Genomic DNA, 18,960 nt, shown 5'->3' on the forward strand with positions numbered 1-18,960 from the left:
TCCCGATGCTTTAGACATTTCTCTTATCTTTACTCTCTGTATTTGTCACCTCTGGGGCGCCAGCTACGCATCCCTGCCAAGGCTGAGGGTGGGGACCGCCTGAGGCTGTTCGCTCCAAAACATCTGAGAATAGATGCAGCCCCTCACCTCGGATCAGTCCTTCCAACCCGACTCACCAGAGGAGGGCCTTACGCACTTGCTCACGTGAAGCAAATTTATAGGAAAACGGGGGAGTCTCGACTAAAAATGAGCAGGACACGCCGGGAGCCGCACGTGTGGCCTGCGGGCGGTGCGCGGCCCCGTGCAGACCCTCCGTGCGGCACGCACGCCTTGCACCGCACTCCCTGCACCGCACTCCCGTGTGGGCAGGGCCCAGGCCCCGAGCCCGAGCTCCACGGTGGGGTCATCAGTGGGCTACCCACGGGCACCGCACAGGAGCAGCCCGACACGGCCCCCGCACCAGCCCAAATCCGGAGGGTGTGCCATGACTTGGGAAACCCAGGGGCTGGGTTTTCGCGGAGATGCCTGTTGCAGGTGACTAAGGGCTGACATGGGGCCACGCTGGTGAATGTCCCAGCAGGCCGCTTCCAAGGGGTGAGGGGTGAGGCAAGCTGGCTTTGCCAACACCTTCCAAACACAGGACTCAGCCACTGATCCCCAGCCACAGCCACGGAAACCCCGTCCGGGGTCAGCAAGGCCCAGGATCTGTCCAGCCAGGCCAGGGTGGGACTGGCACAGGGTGGCTAACGAGCTGATGTTGGTGCTATCTTTAGAAAATTAAAGATTGTCCCACTGATACAACAATAGTTACAAAAAATCGCCTCAACAGAACCAGATTGGTGACACTGCAGAAGTTCTGGTGAAGTCGGAACTGAGTCACGTGCCGCTTCCCAGGTCTCATTAGTCCAAACGGGACTGCGGAGGGTGGGGGGGGCTGGTGACAGCCGGTGGGCAGGGAAGGACAGCTCCCAGGAGCCCGGACGCCGGTGGGGGAGGGGCAGAAGCAGATGGGGGCCCCCCTCCTTTGTGGACTGCCAGCAGGGTGGGTGACGGTGATGTTCCCGAGAAGCCGACCCCCAACCAAGGACCCCCATCTGGGTTTTCTCTGGAGCCACCCAAAGGCCCAGGGGAGGGGGGGTTGTTGGGGGGGTAGTTCAACATCCCCTCTGCCGGGGGGCCTCGAAGGGAACAGCTCGAGAATGCCTGCATCACTGCCTGTCACCACCACACCCCAGAGGCTGCCAAGACTTCGGGGACAGTGTGGGAGGGCGGCAGGGCAGGCCCTGTCGCACCTCAGACAGTGCGCAGAGGAGCATGCCCGAGAAGGGGCCGCCTCCCCTGTGGAGGCCCACCTCTTTCCTGCCAGGGGCACCCCGTGCCCTCTGGAGACAGACTTTGGGAGTAGCAACCCCGCAACACCCCCGTCCAGAGCTGCTGGTGGGGGTGGCAGGGGGAAGCCACCAGTACGGAGCATGCCTCTGGGACTCAGAAGACAGGACACCGCCCCCCACATCCTGCCCCCTGTTCAGGCCCCCACTGGGCTAGTGGGTGTGAGTCGAGGAGACAGACCAAAGGGAGGGACGGGGACTGCGGTGCCAGAGGCCAGTTTCACCCGCAGAGGGGGTGCTGGGTTGAACAGGGCACCTCCAACCAGAGCGGGCATGCGATGGGGCTCCTGCCAAAGGCTCCACCCCGACCACAGCCAGCTGGCTGTTTCTGAGGGGCATCGAGCCCGGGCACAGGAGGGTGGCACTCAGCAGTTCCTGGTTCCCAGAGCCTGGTAGACAGAGCAGCCCCCCAAGAGCCCCAGGCTGTGGCCCAGCAGGGCCTCTGCAAGTGGGCACAGCAGGTGGGACCCAGTCTGGGAAAGCAGTCCACCTCCCCTGGTGCCTGTGGGCCTCCCGGGGGCCGTCTCTGCCAGGAGAGGGCAGCAGAGCCTCCGGGTCAGGGCTTCCGGGGCAGGGGCTAGCCTGGGTGCCCGGGGCCTGGGAGGGAGGATCCGAGGCCAGCAGAGGCCAGGCCAGCGCAGTGGGGCAGTCCCCCTCGGTCGGATGGAACCCCGGGGAGGGGAAGGCAGGGGTGTCAGGAGAAGCGGAAACAAAGACACTGAGGTGGGGGGCGATCATCGTCCCTGTAGCCTCGGGGGGACCCCCGAACCCCACACAGAAGTGGGCTCCTGGCCCCCCGCTGAGGGAAGGGAAGCCTGCTGGCCCCGGAGCCCCTCGGCTTCCCAGGGAGTGGGGGGGTGGTCCTCTGGGACAAAACACCAACCCCTCACCCATCCCGCAAACCCCGATCGTGGATGGGGCCGAGCTGGCGGGGGGTGGGGTATCGCCCCTGATGAAAGGATGGGAAACCAGGGACCTAAGTGACCCACACGAAGCCACCCATCTGCCTGCGGCTCCAAAGCCCTGGGAGCTAGATGCCCCCACTGCAGCTCCGGGGACGGGGCCTGCGGCCCCGTGGGCCACCCCGCGAGGCCCGGGGACCGGACAGGCCTGGCTGGGGTCACACCAGTCCTTGCTACTCGGGCTGCTGCCCTGGGAAGCCACTCCCTGCTGGGTCCAAAGACAAGCAGTATTGAAAATAACGAGGGTGGCAACACATCTCTTAGGCTTAGCAGTGACAGGCTGCGCCCCAAGTCCAAACAGGCCAGGCAGAGGAGGGGCAGGGACGGGCTCGCGGAGGAGAGCAGCTGGCGGCCGGGCGCCGAGGGCCTAAGTCATTTGGTGCGGGGCCTCCAGCATCTCCATGAGGAAGGTGTCGATGGGCGTGTCCCCGATGAGCTTGAAGAAGAACAGATGCTCCAGGCACTTGAGGCCGATGGAGCGCAGGGCGGGCAGACGCAGCAGCAGCTTGGCGAACCTGCGGGGGGCGCCAGACATGAGCGGGGCAGCGGCCCTCCCCTGGCCCTTCCCCCGGCCCAGCTGCCTCCTGGACACCAGACCGAGTCTCCCCCGACCCCCCACACCTGTACCAGCCCTGCCTGTGCCGAGCCTTAGAAGAGAAAGGAGGGCCCCTCAGGCAGCAGAATCAGAGCAGGGCAGGGCCTGGAGACGGGCCCAGGGTGGGCACGGAGACCCGGAGAGAAGGCCCAAGGGTGGCCCTCTGGCACGAAGGGCCGGTGGTGAGGCGGTGGCCAGGCAGGGGCAGACTGCCAAGGGCTCCGTGGGGAAGCTGACATGCATGGGCCGTCTCCATGGATGACAGGGAGCCACAGCAGGGCTGCAGGCGTGGGAGAGAGCTGGCGGTCAGCGGGACCACTGGCTGCAGCGGGGAGACCGAAGGCGGAGCTGGCCGAGAGCTGGGGAGGGCCTGGGCCCAGGCAAGCCCCACCCCGTGCCCCCACGCCAGGCCAGCCCTGCCCCCGGGACAGCTCTGCCGGAGCCGGGCCCGCATCCTGACGCCCCTCAGGCCCTGCCCGAGAGGGGCAGATGTTGGCTCTACCAGCTGGCCAACGTCCCTTCTAGGGACACCCCGTTGCCCCAGGACCCTCCACGTGCTGTCCTGACCACTCCACTGGGACTCTCGAGGGGCTGTGGGGCCTCACAGTTTGCTAACAATGCCTGCACTTGGGGGGCGGAAGCCTGGTGGTTGGCTGCCACGCAACCCGCATTTGCTAAGCCAAGACGCAGCCGCCAGCCTGGACGGGGGCCAGAGCGTGAGCCGTTTCTGCTGAGCGGGCTGCGGCGGGGAGCCAGGAAAAACAAGCCGGCCTGCCACTCCAGCCCAGCGCCGCGCTCCATCCGGGAAGTTTCCCTGTAAACCAAACCAGATGAGCGCCCAGCAGCTGGCCACCGTTAACCGTGTGTGCGCCGCTCTGTGCACGCCAGCCGGCGGGCCGGCAGGGGAGGCTGCTGACCTGGACCCCCGCCAGGAGGTGCCCTTTCCAGGGACGGGGTGCAGTCATTGAGCCGACTCCCTTCTCCTGACACGCACGGGGCCCGGTCCAGTCAGGCGGGGAGAGGCAAGCCCTGCTCTGGGCCCGCCTGTCTCTCTGCTCTGCATGTGCTTACAAAGTACCTACTATGCACTGCGCCCATCCCTGCTGGGCGTGAGCATCAAGGCCCTGCCTCCAGTGGTCCCCTCAGGGGTGGGGGGAGCACGACCTTCTCTGCCTCCTCTACAAAGACAAGCACCTACTGTGTGCCAACAGGGGCCCTTCTTTCCAGTGGGGCAACAGGAAAGCGCACAAGTGTGTTCGCACTGGGGCCGGGAGAGCGCCCATCCTCGCTTGGGCACGCCAGGGGGGCACCACCTTCTCAGCACACAGAAGGGTCTGAAGGGCGGGCCGGTGGCCTGCTGGCCCAGGGCGGGGGCGCTGCACACGAGATCGTGAGGCCCAGGCCAGGCAGGAGGGCGGCCCAGCTCACCTCCCCGGCTGCTCCGGGTATTTGTGTTTGCAGTACGCCTCCAGGGACGCGTAGACCTTCTCCCGCAAGGCCTCCACCTCAGCGGGGTTCGAGAGCCCCTTGGAGTCTGCAAGGAAGAAGGGCCGAAGGTCAGTGCCCCGCCCCCGGGAAGCTGCGGGGACCTGTGTGGCCCTGAGAAGTGCCCCTCCACGCAGCACCTACGCTGGGGACAGGCTGGTCCCACGGGATGGAGGGCAGGTCCAGCCGTCAGTGACCCAGTGGGGACTGTCTGGATTCCGGGCCCTCGGCACTGCAAGCTCCCAGGAAGCCGGCCCCCCTGGAGCCCAGGATTCCGGGGCAAAGAGGTGCCAGTGGAGGCCTCGCCAGACCACTGAGGGCGAGGGTGGCTCGTGGAGCCCCACTCATAGGGGACCCTCGCAAGGGAGGAGACGGCAGGGCCCCCCCAGGGCAGCGAGTAAGCAGGCGGGCCGTACCCGGGTTGAAGAGGACGATCGCCCGCAGGCAGCCCAGCTCTGTCTTGTCCATGTGCATGTCCCGCATCTTGGACACAAGCTCCGTCAGGACCCTGTGGAGGGAGCGGGTGAACACTCAGGGCCATGCCAGGCTGCGCCCCTCGCTGGGCCCCCGGAAATCCGTGCAGAACTCAGGGAAGCCGGCGTGGCCCCGGAGGGCAGCTGAGAAGGGCCAGGCCGACCCACAGAACCACCCCGACAGGGCCCCCAGGCGGCGCTCTCCTCTGCACCTGGGACTTCATCCCGAAACCTGCCGACTAAGGCAGCTTGTGACAGCCAAGGAGAGCCGGGGACGCGGACCCCGAGCAAGAGGGGGCCCTGTAGGCGCCCTCCCAGCCCCGCCCACTCCAGCAGGTGGATGCAGGTGTGGCCCACACAGGCGGCGGGAGGCATTGGGGCCCAGGCTGAGAGGATGAGGACGCGCCCAACCCCGCAGGCGCGGTGCGGCCAAGTCTACAGGGCGAGCCGCCTCTGCTTTCCCTCCCTCGCACCGGGCTCCAAAAGGAACCGCAGCGCAGCGGTGGCTGCGAGGACCCCAGGAGCCAGGCTCAGGGGGGCTTCACTCCGCCTGGTGCTGCCCCCTGCGGCCCACGCCGTGCGGGTGGGTGCCCGGGCTGAGCGGCCACCCCACCTGTCGAAGATGGCGCCCACCCCTGCGCTGTGGGCGCTGTTCCGGTGCACGTGCAGCCCGGTGGCCAGCAGGATCCCGTCCTTCACGGCGATGGACCGGTGGGAGAAGGAGGCGATGAGCAGCTCGTTCCAGCCTGGAGGGGCACAGGCGCTCAGTGGCTGCCCCCCGGCCCCACAGGCCCACGGCCGGCCCCCCCAGCACGCCCCCCATCACCCCTGAAAAGTCAGCACACGTCAGCACAGAGCCACCCCGTGGGGACTCAAGCCAGGACCCTGGAAGTGGACTCCGTGGAACCCTGACCCCACGAACGTGCCCCAGAAGGGAGGCTCCTGGGCCCCCACACCTGGGGACGGTGCTTCCACCGTGCACACAGTACAGTGAAGGCCCCGCACCAACTGCCTGCTGTGGCCGAGCACCCGGCGCTCCCAGACTCAGCAGCCCAGGGGAGTCTCCCTCCCAGAGCTGCCTCCTGGTGCCTCGGGGCCCTGGGACAGCTCCCCTGCTCTGGGGCAGCTGTGACAGCGGCCGCCAGTCTGGGCCCAACGGCAAACTCTCGAGGTCGGTGTGTGCCGCGTGGAAACCCCACACCAGTAAACAAGCCTCTGGTCGGGAACAAGGCAGCGAGAGACCCAGGCCACCTCGGCCCCCGGGTCAGGCGAGCCGAGAAGCCGGAGCGGGCTTCAGAAAGACAAGGCAGCTCCGAGCCTGCTGTTTCCACACTCCTGTCACCGGGTGACACGGAGCCACCGCAGTCACAGTATGTGCCCCGGCCACCCCGTCACAGGCATTCAGAAGGCTCCTGGCAGGCCATCTCACGGATGACCCCACGCGACCCTGACCGCCGGCCCACTGAGCAGGAACGCACCCCGTTCCGCAGAGGGGTAGACGGGGCCCTGGGGAGGCCGGCCACTCACCCGCCCGCAGCAGGATGACCTGGTCGTCCAGCGGCAGCTCCGAGAAGCGCGGGATGCGCTTGGCCCACTCCACCAGCGTGAAGAGCTGCTTGTCTGCCGCGTGGCAGATGTTGGTGACAGGGTCATTGGGCTGGGGGAGCGGGGGGGGGGGGCTGGGTGAGGACACACTCTGCCCAGACCAGGCCCCGCTCTGCCGTGTGGGCCGAGTGTGACCCCGCAGACGCCCACGTCCCGGTCTCCGGGCCCATGACCAGGGGGCCAAGGGGACACGGGGGACGTGATCGAGGTCAAGGGGTTGAGGTGGCAGGTGACCCTGCATGATGGGGGGCCCTGTGTCATCACAGGGTCCTCAGAGAGGGAGGCAGGAGGACATGTGGGGATGGAGCAGAGGTCGGAGGGGAGAAGTCGGGGCTTTTGGCGAAGCTGGAGGAGGGGCCGAGGCGGAGTGTGAGGCCTATAGTCCTGGGGAAGGCGGGGGGCGGGCAATGCCCCGGTGGGAACCAGCCCCCAGCAGGAACCAGGCCGGCTGACAGACCCGCTCGACTCCGTGGGGCTGCGTTCAGACACTGGCCTCGGGAAGGTGAGACAGTAAAACCTGTGTCACGGCCGGGAGCGGGGTGGGGGCAGGACTCCGAGGTGCTGTGTATGGGCCGAGGGCGCTTCTGGCTCCCCCAGCCCCGTCCCTTCCTCCCAGGCTCAGAGGTGGCACAGAGAGATGGAAGGAGAGGCCCTGCCAGAGGGCTCCAGCCAACAGCCCCCCTCCCAGGGCCCTCGAGTGGCCCAGACAGGCCCAGCCCCAGGGAGCAGGCTGGGCCTCACAGGTGGGTGCACAGGTGCCTGTGCACCTGGGGCGGGTGAGGGCGGGTGAGGACGGGCGGCGGGGGCGCGAGAACAGGCTGGGCCTGGTGGGGCTCCCGTGGGGGAAGGGCCAGGAGGGGTTCCAGCTTCATGGGCTGTGTGGCCTCCAGCACGCGCCAAACTCCTCTGAGCCTCCACTGTCACTCGAACAAACGGGCCTCCCAGTGCCCAAACGCAAAGGACCATCCCTGCCCGGGGGGTGGATAGCAGGACCCGAGGCAGAGGCCGGAGGCTGCTGCCCGAGGGAAGGGGCCCAGTGAGCGCCTGGCAGGGGGACCCACCGGGGGCTGCAGCGCCAGGTCAGACGGAGACAGTGGGAGCCCAGGAGCTCCCCCACACGCCAGGCCCGGCCCCCCCACCTCCCTGCGCCTCCACCACCTTCCGCTGAAGCCCCCGGGAGGGCAGGGGCCAGATGGTTTTCCTCGTGACGTCCTTCCTTGGCAAAACTACAGGCTGGCAGCCCTCTCTCTGTCTCCCTTTTTTTTTAGATTCTGCTCGATCATGAAATCCTCACAGCTGGCCCCCCACCCACCACCAGGACTGGAGAGGGGGGCCCAGGGTCACGGGGTCACAGCCGGTGCCCCATCCCAGAGCGCAGGAGGTGGGAGCCCCAGCCTGCCAGAGCCTCATGAGCAGATGGGAGGGGAACCCCACTCTCAGACGGGGGTGAGGGCCACGTGCGAGCACCTGCCCACAGGGAGGGGTCGCTGCCCCTGACTCAAGGCCGGCAGGTCCGTCGGCGGGGGAGGACCCACTGGCCACGTGCTCGGGGCTGTGAAGGGGGCAATAAGGGCCGAGCCCACTTCACAGGGCCAGGCCCACCTTGTCAGGGGCCTGAGGGGACCCCCCCAAAAAAGGGGCTCCCTGGAAGCCTGAGGAGTCGGCAGGGACAGTGCATGCAAAGCCCCGGGGCTTGGGGCGGGGGCAGGGGAGGTGCAGGCTGTGCTGGGCCACGGAGCCAGGCAGGGTGAGTTCAGGGCAGACCTCAGGGTGGTGCAGAGCTGTGGTCCCAGCCCCGGACCCACGTGGGAGACAAGAGGAAGCCTAGACACGAAGCTGTCCCCAAACCTGCAGCAGGCGTGAGACCCCGGCACCACCACCCCCGACAGTGGGCAGGAGACAACTCGAGGCATGAAGTGGCAAGTCCTGCCTTTGACCCCAGGGATCCGAGAGCCATGCACCTCTTCGGCGGGCCCAGGGGCTCATGGGGCCCACACTCCCCAAAGCCGCACGGGTCCTGCCACCACTGGGGGCCGAGTGGGCGGGCGGCACTCACCGAGTTGGGGTTTAGCCCCACGTTGGCCTCCACGTACGTCTCCGTCTTGGGCTCGACGGCCAGCTCGGCCTCCAGGATCTTCTCCACCGGCATGTCCTCGCTGGCGCTGCTCGTGGACTCCACCTCGTTCTCGCTCCGGTCCTTGCCCCGCTGACGCTCCTCCTGCACAGCTGAGACACAGAGGGCGACCGCCGCTCACCGACCTGGTCAACAGGTGTGCATGCCAGCAACCCCCCAGGCCGGGTACACCCAGGGCAGACCGGGCCCCAGCTCTCATGAAGTGGGCGGCTCAGCAGGGATCCCGACATGGACTGAGAAGGGATGGGATGGGCCATGGACACGGGCAAAGCCAGGAAGGCTTCCCGGAGGAAGGGGCAATGAGACCGGAGGAGTGGGAAAACCAGGGACATGGGATCAGACAGAAGCATCACGCACTGAGGCCAGAGCAGGGACTGGACAGGCGGGGAGCCCGCAGGTGGCCAGGGGCCCGGGGCCCAGAAAGAGAAACCAATTGGAAGAGGCAGAGAATAGGGGTTCACTCCAACTCTGTTGCCCCAAAGACCCACACACAGAGAAGCCGCACTGGGGGTGCGAAGACCTCAGCCTGCGAGCACGTGCAACTCAAGCTGCCCAAGAGGGGCCAAGACTCCCCGAAAGTCACCTGCAGGCCCCAAACAAGCACAAGGACCCAGAGCCGGGCCGTCCACTCCACCGAGAGCCCCCAGGGGGCTCCCGGGATTCCCACGGCCGCCTGGGCTGGCTCCCACACTTCCCCACTCCTCTCTGGAGTGGGACCCCAAGGATCTGAAATGGCCAGGAGAGGAGCAGGCAGAGGAGAAGACTGATACAGGGTGGGAGGGGCTCCGCACAGGGAACAGTGATATCGGGAGCCACCTGTGGGGCCGGCGGAGGCTTCCAGGGCGCCCCAGATACCGTGTAAGGCAGGCGAGGCACCTGGATGGGGGTCCCCCCAGGGCCCACCCGAGCCCTCCCTCCTGTGGTCTGGTCCTGCTGAGCAAGAGCTCCACCCCCCAGGCTCCGGGGCTCCTCAGCCCGAACCCCGCTGTGGCAGCTTGGGCAAGGCAACTTGCAGAGCGCTGGGCGAAACTTCTTTGCATAGGCCCCCGTGTTGCTCCTGGGGGCCACGCCCCCACTGACGGGGCTCCTGGTAGGAGAGGGGGAGATTCCTGAGCTGCAGGGCCCCCCACGGCAGCCCAGCAGCAATCAGGGCAGTTCACCCCGGCAGGAAATGCCAGGGCTGGGGGTAGGGGGAGTGCTGTCGCTGCTGCCCTTGGGGACAGGACGCTTGCCCACCCCTCTGCTCTGGGGCAAGAGGGTTCCCTGCTCCTGCTGTGGGTCCCCCAGGCCTGGTGGGGGTCCCGCCACAGAGCCCAGGGCTGTTATAGGCCCGTTAACACGTCCCCACCACCCAGAGCCGAGGGCTTCCCACCCGTCCCCCAGCGACAGCTGGGACCCATCTGTGCCCCTCTCCGGGGCCATGGGGCTCCGAGGCCAGGCCCTGGGTCCTCCTGGCACCGACACACGGATGTGCAGAGCTGCCCCCAGGCCGGGGGAGACTCAAAGACCGGCTGGACGCCACTGGGCTGAGGAGCCAGCCTCACATCCGAGTGTTTGCGAGCCTGGCTCTTTCAGAAAATCTGACAGCAGGCGGGCTGGGCGGGGAGCTCACCCTGGCAGGCAGGTGGCAAGAAGCTGGGGACGTGGAGGGTGCCAGGTCACCCTCTCAGCCACAACAAACAGGTCACAAGCCAGCAGAGCCAACCAGGTAGGAGGCAGCTACATTAACTAATTGGGCCAGTGTCCAGGGTGACAGGGACCCAGAACCCAGGCAGGCCGTGTCCTGGAGACCCTGAGGAGGAGGTCCCCAAGGTCTGTCCCCTGGACAGAATCCTCAACCCCCAGAGGCAGTACACAGCTAAGACGCATGCGGCTTAGCCTGACCACTTCATTTCACCAGGTGGGGAAACTGAGGCTCAGCCAGCCAACAGGGCGTGGCTGAGCTCTCTCGACTGTGGACAGCTCTGGGCGGCAGGCTCTGGTCCGACAGGGCCCCACACCCTGCTCTGCCTCTAACCGCAAGGTGGTCCCTGCAGGTCCCTAGCCTCTCTGGTCCCCAGCGTCCTCAGCTGAGAGCAATGGCCCTGAGGCTGGGCCCTGAGGTCAGGCTCGCACACCCACATGCACGTCCTCGCCAGACGCTGCCACTCCTGCACCCCAGTCCCTCCGAGTCTGGAGCCAGGGCACAGGAAGCAGAGGGAGGGAGGGAGGGAGGGAGGAAACGGGGAGGGGCCTTCCTGGGGGAGGAAGCAGAGAGGCGGGGCAGCTGCAGGGCCAGGGGCACCCCAGTTGGGGGCCAGGAACCCCCAGCCAGGGCCTGTCTCCCCTTTGGCCCGGGAGGCCCCCAAGCACTGGGGGTCTTGAGCTCCAGCCGACAGGCCTGGGCTCAGCCTGGCGCACGGCTGGCCTAGTGACACTTCCTAGCTGGGCCTTGGTCTCCCACCTCCCTCCAGAATGCTGTGCAGCGAGTCTCTGGTGGCGGTCTGCACCCGCAGGCCCTGCCGCTGCCCAGCAGAAGGGCCGTCAGCCTGCGGCCGTCAGCCTGCCGTTAGCCCAAGGAGGGGGGGCATCCCGTCAGCCCCAGCCAGAACCCCCAGGCTCCCCTGTGCTTGGCCAACCCAGTGCCAGCCCCCAGCTACCCCTCCCACCATTCACTGGGCTCTGTGCCTGCGTGTGAGCCTTAGTTTCCCCACCTGCAACAGGGGTGTGACCGCCTGCCGCGCCGAGGAGTCATGAGCATCAAGACCAGTCAGCAGTGTCCTGCCCAGGACCGGCCCTGGGAGCCTTCGCTCACATCCCGCATGCTCCTGGCCCAGGGTACTATGGGTGGGCACAGCTGGCCCCCACTCTCCTGGGCCGCTACGCCGCCCCAGTCGGGGCTAACAGCACCACCACGGCCAGGTTCACCCAGAGCAACAGAGACCAGAGGAGCTGTCTCCTTTCCGGGGCTGGGTGCCTAGCACCCAGCTATGGGCGGCACGTTCGGTGTGGGAGCAGGGGACCCATGCCTCCCGGCCCCGCTGGGCCACCGGCTCTGGAGGCCGTGCAGCTCCCTGCAGGCACAGTGCTCAGGCCTCCCCGGGGCCACGGGCTGTGCCTCCGAAGGACGGCCATGGACTCTGCCTCTCAGGCTCCAAGAGACATGAAAAGCCACCACCTTGCCGGGAGCCGCATACCCAGGGACAGAGTCAGCATGGCTCCCAAGGCCACACGGGAGCCATGCACGAGAGAGCTTTCCTGCACGCGTGCGGCACAAACCCAGGTGGAGGCCAGGTCCTGCGGGATCGGGGGATTTTCCTAGGTCCCCAGGGCCCACGCTGCGCCTGCAAACGTGCTCGCAGCATCAGCCTCATCCATCAGACCTGTGGGCAGAGGCTGGAGGGACGCCGCCCCTGGCGCTGGCCACAGTGTCCCCAAGCCCTCCCGCCATGGCATAGCACCGCGGTGAGCAGGACAGTGTGTGTGCAGAGGGGGTTGGGCCCCACAAGATTCTGTCCTCAGAAGGCACTCCTAACAGCTGCTTGTGACCAGACTCCCTCACTGATGGGCGTCAGGGGGGTTCCATCCAGGGCAGGTCTCCCTGACCCCTCCACAGCCCCTGAGATGAAATGGGGCATCCTCCACTCTCCCCCCGGGCTTCAGGGGACAGGAAGCTGGAGTCAATGACAGCCAGGTTCTCAGGTAATCAGGCTGAGGGGACCTCAGGAAGGGGTCAGTGCTTGCTGGACAAGCCGGGGACCAGGGTAGGGTCGCCCCTGCGGCGCAGGACAGCAGCTGTCTCTGAAGCAGGCTACGTCACTGATGCCCTCGTCCTCTGCACATGCCACCCGCTGCCGGCCAAGCCCCTGCCTGACCCCTCCCTGTTCCTCAGGTGTCGGCTGGCCACCTGGGGCCCGAGGCCAGGCAGGGGGCCCAGCACCTCCAGGCCCCACAGGGCAGCCCTGCCTGGTTATGCAGTGTTCATGTTCAGTGGGGGGATGCCCACAACTTGCCAGGCGCCCAGCGCCGGACAGCTGAGCTCAGCGAGCCCATGACCCAAGCCTGCTCTGGGCTGCAGTGTGGGAGCCTCAAGCCTGGGGCGGCCCGCTGGCGCCCAGCCCTCTGGCGAGGCTCCAACCAGACACACTGCCCACTACTCGCCTGCACCTCGCCCAAGGTTCTAGCCTTCAGAACAATACTGTGTTCACCACCTCCAGAAAGCCCTCCCTGACTGCACGGGCCACGCAGGGGAATGGGGGTCAGGCATGCACTCCTCAGTGGCTTTAAGAAACGAGCTCAGCAATGGAAGCCTGAGGCCCAGGCTCGGCCCCGCATGAGACCCGACGAGCCCTGGAAACCCGGGCCTGAGGCCCTCTACTGCGTGAGAAAGGGGAGCTGAACGTGACATGGAACTCGCACCCCATCGGGAAGCCCTCGGGCACACACTGCATGGTCCCGGCCAGCCCCTGGCTCGGGCCCCCGAGCTCCAAGGGGTGTGCGCACCCACTGTCCCTCGCTGGGAGCGGAGCCTCCACCGGCGTCACCCTCTCCCTGCAGCCTCGGGGAGGAAGCCCTGCAGAGGTTTCAGTTTCTAAACAAGAAACAACTGGGGTGGAGAAGGAGCAAAAAAAGAAAAGAAAAGAAAATGAACTTGGGTAATAACTGCAGCCACCACTAGAGGGCAGTCAGGAGCCGCTGGGGAGGAGATGGGACACAGGCCAGCCAGGCATGGGCCACCAGAGCAGCCATGGTGAAGGGAACAGACCACGAGACCCCTACTGCCCGGGCCCACCCCCCACGCCAGCACGCATGCTGACACCCCGGAAAGAGTCCACTCGGAGTGCTGGGGTCGCCAAACCTACAGACGGGGAAACTGAGGCCAGGGCAGGAGAGAGCTGGGAGGAGGCCCCCCGGCAAGCCAGGAGTGAGAGCTGGGACCCGGGTCTGGCTGCACCACTGGACAACTCCGTGCCCTCCAGGGAGAGGCCTTCGCGCTGCCTGGCCCCCACCCACCCCTGACGAACGCCGTCATGAGACGGGCCCAGGCCGGAGCCCCGCGGTGGGGGTCCCACTGCTCCCGGGGGCCTGGCTGTGCAGGGGGATCGGAGTGCAGCTGGACCCCGGTTGTCCAGCAGGCCTGGGGACATCGGATGGCTCTGCAGTCCCCTGCCCCCTGGTCAGCGCCATCTGCACTCGGGCCTCCTCGGCTGTGCCCTTACAGGATGGCGGGAACATGGCCCCCCGCCCCCACCACCGACCTCCAGCCCTCGCCTCCTGCCTCTGCCTGGCTCCCTGGAGCCGCGAGCTGGACCCAGTTGCTAGGACCAGGAGGAGGGTTGGAAAAACACCTGTCCCCTGGGGCTGGCGGCTGCCGGTGCGCAGGGCCAAGGCTGTGCCGTGCCGGGTCCCAGGGCCTGGTGTGCGGCAGGCCCTCAGGGAAGGGCTGCCCCAGTGAGATCGCCGGCCCACAGCGCAGCACCGGGGAGCGAGCGCCGGTCGCCAGAGGTACCCGAGGGCCGCGCCCCCGCGCCCACCTTCGCGCTTCATGCCCATGGCCAGGCACTTCTGGTAGCGGCAGTACTGGCAGCGGTTGCGCTGGCGCTTGTCGATGAGGCAGTCCTTGTTGTCGCGGCAGGTGTAGGTCAGGTCCTTGCGCACCGTCCGCTTGAAGAAGCCCTTGCAGCCCTCGCAGCTGTACACGCCGTAGTGCTTGCCTGCGGGGGCGGGGCGGGGGCGGGGCCGTGAGCTCCGGGCCCCACCCCCCCGCCGGGCCCCTCGCCCACCGCCCAACCCGCAGACAGGCACCGGCCCACCCCACCCCGTGGGGGCCCCATGCGAGAACGTGGGAAGGCCTGCCCCCCGCGGCCTACCTGAGGAGCGGTCCCCACAGATGGCACAGATGTGCTTGGTGAAGGACGCCATGTTCCCCGAGGGGTGGGCGGGGACTTTGAGGACGCCATTGATGCCCAGCGGGGGCTTGATGTCCTCGCTGCTGCTGACGGGGTTCATGGGCGAGTTGAGCTACAGAGGGGACAGCGGGCTCAGCCCCAGCAGGTGCTACGGACCCAGGAGCACGTGCCAGCACCCCCCACAGCCCCGGGCGAGGAAGGCACTGCCACGCCCATGCCCCCGCTTGGCAGAGACGGAAACTGAGGCCTGCCTGCCCCAGGTCAGGCCGGGGAAGAGCAGGGCCCACCCCCGTGCGGTGCGGCTGGGAGCCCCCGCCCCCATGCTGGACCTGGCTGGCGAGAGCTGCCTTGCCCTCAGGACCCCGCCATCCCACAGCCAGCCCAGGCTTTGGGAGGGGCCCACGAAGGCCTGCCCTCGCCCACCCCCAGAAGAGCCGCCTTCCCTCACCGGGCGCCCCTTCCACAGGACCGTGCGAGCCCCATGGTCCGCCCAGCGAGCAGGTGCCTTGGGGACCCCCGGCACGCCGAGGGACATGAAGGCCTGGTCACAGCGTGGAGAGAGGAGGGCTGGGCCCACGCAGAGGCCACACTGCCCGAGCCTCGGGGTGCGGGCCAGGCACGATCTCCGATCATGTGTCTCCAGGGAGAGGGACCCAGAGATGCCCCTCGGGCATCCGCTGAGAGGGACACCATCCCCTGGCCACACGGCGGCCTGATGCCGCACCAGAGGCAGCGTGGGAAACTCACCGGTCACCCTGGCAACAGCTGCGAGGCTGCAATGACACAGCAGTTCTGGTTCCGCTGTGTCCGCCCCCAGCTCTGCCGTCAGCGCCAAGGGCCAGAGGTGGCTTCCCACTGCTCCCCGCCGGCCAGCCTGTCTCCCTGGGGCTGGGAGCCCGGCCAGGCGACTCGTGGCTCCCCCAGCAACCCCACTTCTGCAAACCCCCAGCAAAGGCGGAAGCCGGATGGTGCAGATGTCTCTGGGGACAGGCTGCAGCTGCTGCCCCCTGGTAGCCCTGCCCCCCCCCCCCCCCGCACACAGGAACCTGCCCCCTTCCTGCCCCTCGGCCTCACTCCCAGCCCCTTTCTCACGGGACAGGACCAGCTTGGAGCCCAGAGCGCCACGCACGAGCAGCAGAAACCCCCCACCCCACCAACAGCCTTGCATAGGCCTCCCACCTGGAGCCCTTCTGCCAGCCCCAGCCGCTCCAGGCCCGTCCGCTCCCTGGGGGGCTGGTGGCTCTGTGAGGATGCCTAACCCCTGCGGGACTCGGGTGGGCTGCAGGGAGACCAGTGGGGGCGAGGTGTCCCGGGACCCCCTGCAGAGCAGGTCAGCCTCGTGTGATCTGAGGCCCCACTGAGCACTGTCTGCAGGGGGCAAGGGTGAGTCCCAGGGGACAGGGGACTAAGAAGGGGGTACAGCTGAGGGAAGGCACCCACTGCCCGCCCACTGCTCCTGCATCCGGGCTGCATGCTCCAGCCTTTGGCGCATGGGCGGGGGAAACCCTCCGCCGTGCCCTAGACATGGACATGGAGACTCGGGGAGGCCGGGGTTGCCGCGGGCATACAGCGCCCAGCAGCAGGGCGGGGCAGGAGCTGCGGCCTCAGAGCCAGTGGGTGGTGGCCAGTTCGCTGCAGAAGGGAAACGGAGGCCCTGAGAGAGCTGGGAGCCCCTGGGAGCCCGCCCACACATCTGCACAGCTGGCCACCAGGTGCAGAGACGGGAGGGCAGGGGCACAGCGCAGCCTCTGGACCTGCCGCCTCCATCCCCTGTGTGACCTAGGGGAGCCATCGTTCTGAGCCTGAGGTCCCTGGTGTGCAAATCTGGGTGTTGGGTGGGACCTGCTGCCACCTGGCAAGGCTGCATCAGCCTGGCGGCTCCACAGGCCAGAACAGGAGCGTTCCCTCTTTGTCTGCCCAAACCGTGCCGGGTGGGAAGCCCACCCTGTCTCCCGGGCTCCCAGGCACAGGCCTGGGGACTGGAGCCTGCTCCAGGTAAACTGAGGCAGAGCTGCAGCAAGAAGGACAAAGAGGAAGGTCAGCCCCCTCAGCCCCGTCAGCCCCAGGGCCTCGCTGACTCCCAGGCCGACGCCGCCCTCCCGGCTGCCTGTGCCTTGTGGGAGACGAGAGCTGGGCCACTCTGCTTCTCAACTGCTCAAGTCCCCACACGGCCAGCAGGGCAAGGCTACCTGGGCCAGCTGGCCACCCTAACCCCCTCCTCAGCTGCTGACCTTGTGCCTGTCCACGACCCCTGGAATAGAGCAGGGCGGGCCCGACCACCTACAGGGATGCGGCCCTGCACCCCGTCTCCTGGGAGACCCAGGGTGGCCCGCTCCGTTTCCCCTTTCATATCCTTGGCACTGATTTCGGTTCCCGCCAGAGCCTAGGGCACTTACTAAAACCACCACCCTCCGCCCAGCGCCCCCACCCCAGTCCCCTGCCCGTCTCTCTCAGCCTCTCGTCCACACCCACCACACCCTTCCTTCCAAGGGCACGGCAGGCCCCACCGCCAGCCCACGTGGAAGTGGGCCTCACCCGTGGCCAACTGGACGGGGAGGCTCCAGGCCCCGAGAGCAGGCAGGCCATGGGCTGCTGTGAGGCACACTCGGCCACCTGTGGACGCCAAGTCGCTGCGGCCTCGCGGCAACGGTGCCCAGAGCAGGGAGCAGGCAGGTCCGGCCGCCCCGCTGGGCCTGCGCGGGCCCAGCACCAGGGAGGCTCTGCTGGCTGACCAGTCTGGACACTGAGGCGCGCAAGCAGGCCCAGGGCGAGGGCGAGCTCCGCGGTTTGGCGGGGACACTCCCTGGGCCCTGCATGGGTAAGGTTCCCAGACCAAGGGAGAGGTGTGGGGCAGCCACAGTGCCGGAGGCAGGGTCTGGATCTGCCCAGATGCCCCCACGCCACCCACCCTGCAAGGCAGGGTCCCGCAGGTCGGACACAGAGGCGGGGTGGCCCTCCTGGCACAGCAGAGCTCCGCAGGGCACCAGACCCTCCCGACAACAGCAGAAGACGGGGGACTTCGCGGCTCTGACAGCAGCTCTGACTTCAAGGTGGTGGCTTTGCAGCCAGGGGTGGGGTCGGGGGTGGGGGGAAACACGCCCTCCTGGATCTCCTCCCCCACCCCCGTGAAGATGGGGAACCCCAGGTTTCCAAGACGGGCTGCGGGCTGCAAAAGCCAGGAAGTCAAACTCCGCTGGCAGGGAAGGGGCAATGGGGGCAGGGGGCTGGCACAGGCCAGAGGGCAGAGGGCGAGCACAGGCGCAGACCACACAGACTGAGTGCGGCCCCAGGGCACGACGGCCCGGCGGCTCAGCCGCAGTGAGCATCCGGGCACAGCCGCGAGGCCCCGCCCCACCGCCTCCAGCCCAACCCCACCCAGTGCCCAGCTGAAGGGGCCCTGGCCCTCCGCACTCCGGCCGCCTGCACTCAGCACACGAGCCAGGGCCCCGCCGGGTGCAGAGAGCAGCGGGGAGCGGCCGGGCCTGAGTCTCCCCGACCTGGCGCCACCCCACCCCTGCCCCTGACCTGCCCCTGACCTTAGGTGACCTACCAATGCCAGGGCACCAGGCACCCAGGGTCCGAGGACATCCCTACCACCCTCAGGCAGGCACCCTAGGGCCCAGTTCCCCTGCAGCCCCGCTGTGGTCTCTGCTCAGGCCACCCAGTGCAGATGGCAATCTGGGACCAGCGAGAAGCTCACAGGGCTCGGAGAGCCGGCAGGTGCCCACCTCTGCCCGGGTCCCGGTCTTCATCTGCCCTTTCGCTGCACACACTGTGCAGCCAGCAGGAGGGGGTGGGGCGGCCACGCTAAAAATAGCCAGGCCCGGGAGGTGGCCGGGCCTCCCTCACGCCAGCACCTTGGGCCCTCTGCCTACTGCTGAAAGGCCAGGGGACGAGAGGGGCCCGGAGGCCTGCACTGATGCCGGAGCCCTCGGCACCCCACTGCCAGGGGCAGGGGCCCCGACAAGGTCACCCTGGAAGAGCCGGTGAGACTCTCCACCCGGCCTACAGAGGACCTGCAGACGGGCAGTGGGCTGGCTCCACAGCCCAACGGTGCCCCCGCCCTCCTGGGCCAGGATGGAGGTGACCACCCTGGAAGTGACGGGTCCACAGGGCGGCACAGCCAGCACCGCTGCGCAGGGGAGCCACACTCTGTGCCCACCCCTGGCAAGCTGGCCCAGAGGCCCCATGGTGGCCGGGCACTGAAACTCCACCACTGGATCGTCCCCTATGGGGGTCTGAAGGCTGAACCGGGACTGGGGTGCCACCCCCGTCAGGAAGGACAACAGGCCCCCCAAGAGGGCGTGCCTGCCGGGGAGAAGGCCAGTGGTCTCCCGGCCGCCGAGCGCAGACTCAGCCAGAGCCCGGCTCACACTCAAGCCACAGCCACCTCTCGAGGCTCTGCTTCCAGAGACAAGGGGAGGACATGA

At 67.8% G+C, this 18,960-nt stretch overlaps 1 protein-coding gene and 1 long non-coding RNA gene across 4 annotated transcripts in view; one reads left to right on the top strand and one right to left on the bottom strand.

Moving 5' to 3' along the window:
• The first annotated feature begins 1,083 nt into the window (after positions 1–1,083).
• On the top strand, positions 1,084–14,663 carry LOC118980370 (uncharacterized). The gene is made up of 3 exons (XR_005065086.1): positions 1,084–1,137; positions 9,259–9,265; positions 14,651–14,663. It is a non-coding gene; the product is annotated as an uncharacterized LOC118980370 (long non-coding RNA).
• The window catches only part of RXRA (retinoid X receptor alpha), a 74,112-nt gene continuing 57,732 nt past the window's right edge, over positions 2,581–18,960 (bottom strand). For 2 of the 3 annotated variants that reach the window (XM_037036980.1, XM_037036979.1), the window contains exons 3-10: positions 14,492–14,642; positions 14,156–14,335; positions 8,565–8,734; positions 6,431–6,560; positions 5,517–5,649; positions 4,847–4,938; positions 4,374–4,479; positions 2,581–2,865 (exon numbers count right to left, since the gene is read on the bottom strand). In XM_037036980.1, the coding sequence (XP_036892875.1) occupies positions 2,718–2,865; positions 4,374–4,479; positions 4,847–4,938; positions 5,517–5,649; positions 6,431–6,560; positions 8,565–8,734; positions 14,156–14,335; positions 14,492–14,642 (1,110 nt within the window). In that variant the 3' untranslated portion in view covers positions 2,581–2,717. Of the gene's footprint in view, positions 2,866–4,373; positions 4,480–4,846; positions 4,939–5,516; positions 5,650–6,430; positions 6,561–8,564; positions 8,735–14,155; positions 14,336–14,491; positions 14,643–15,277; positions 15,376–18,960 lie in introns of those variants that run through there. The other variant, XM_037036981.1, reaches the window with a different exon arrangement.

The sequence above is a fragment of the Sturnira hondurensis genome, unplaced genomic scaffold, assembly GCF_014824575.4.
Source record: "Sturnira hondurensis isolate 20B ecotype Veracruz unplaced genomic scaffold, ASM1482457v3 Scaffold0022908, whole genome shotgun sequence".
Classification (NCBI taxonomy): domain Eukaryota; kingdom Metazoa; phylum Chordata; class Mammalia; order Chiroptera; family Phyllostomidae; genus Sturnira; species Sturnira hondurensis.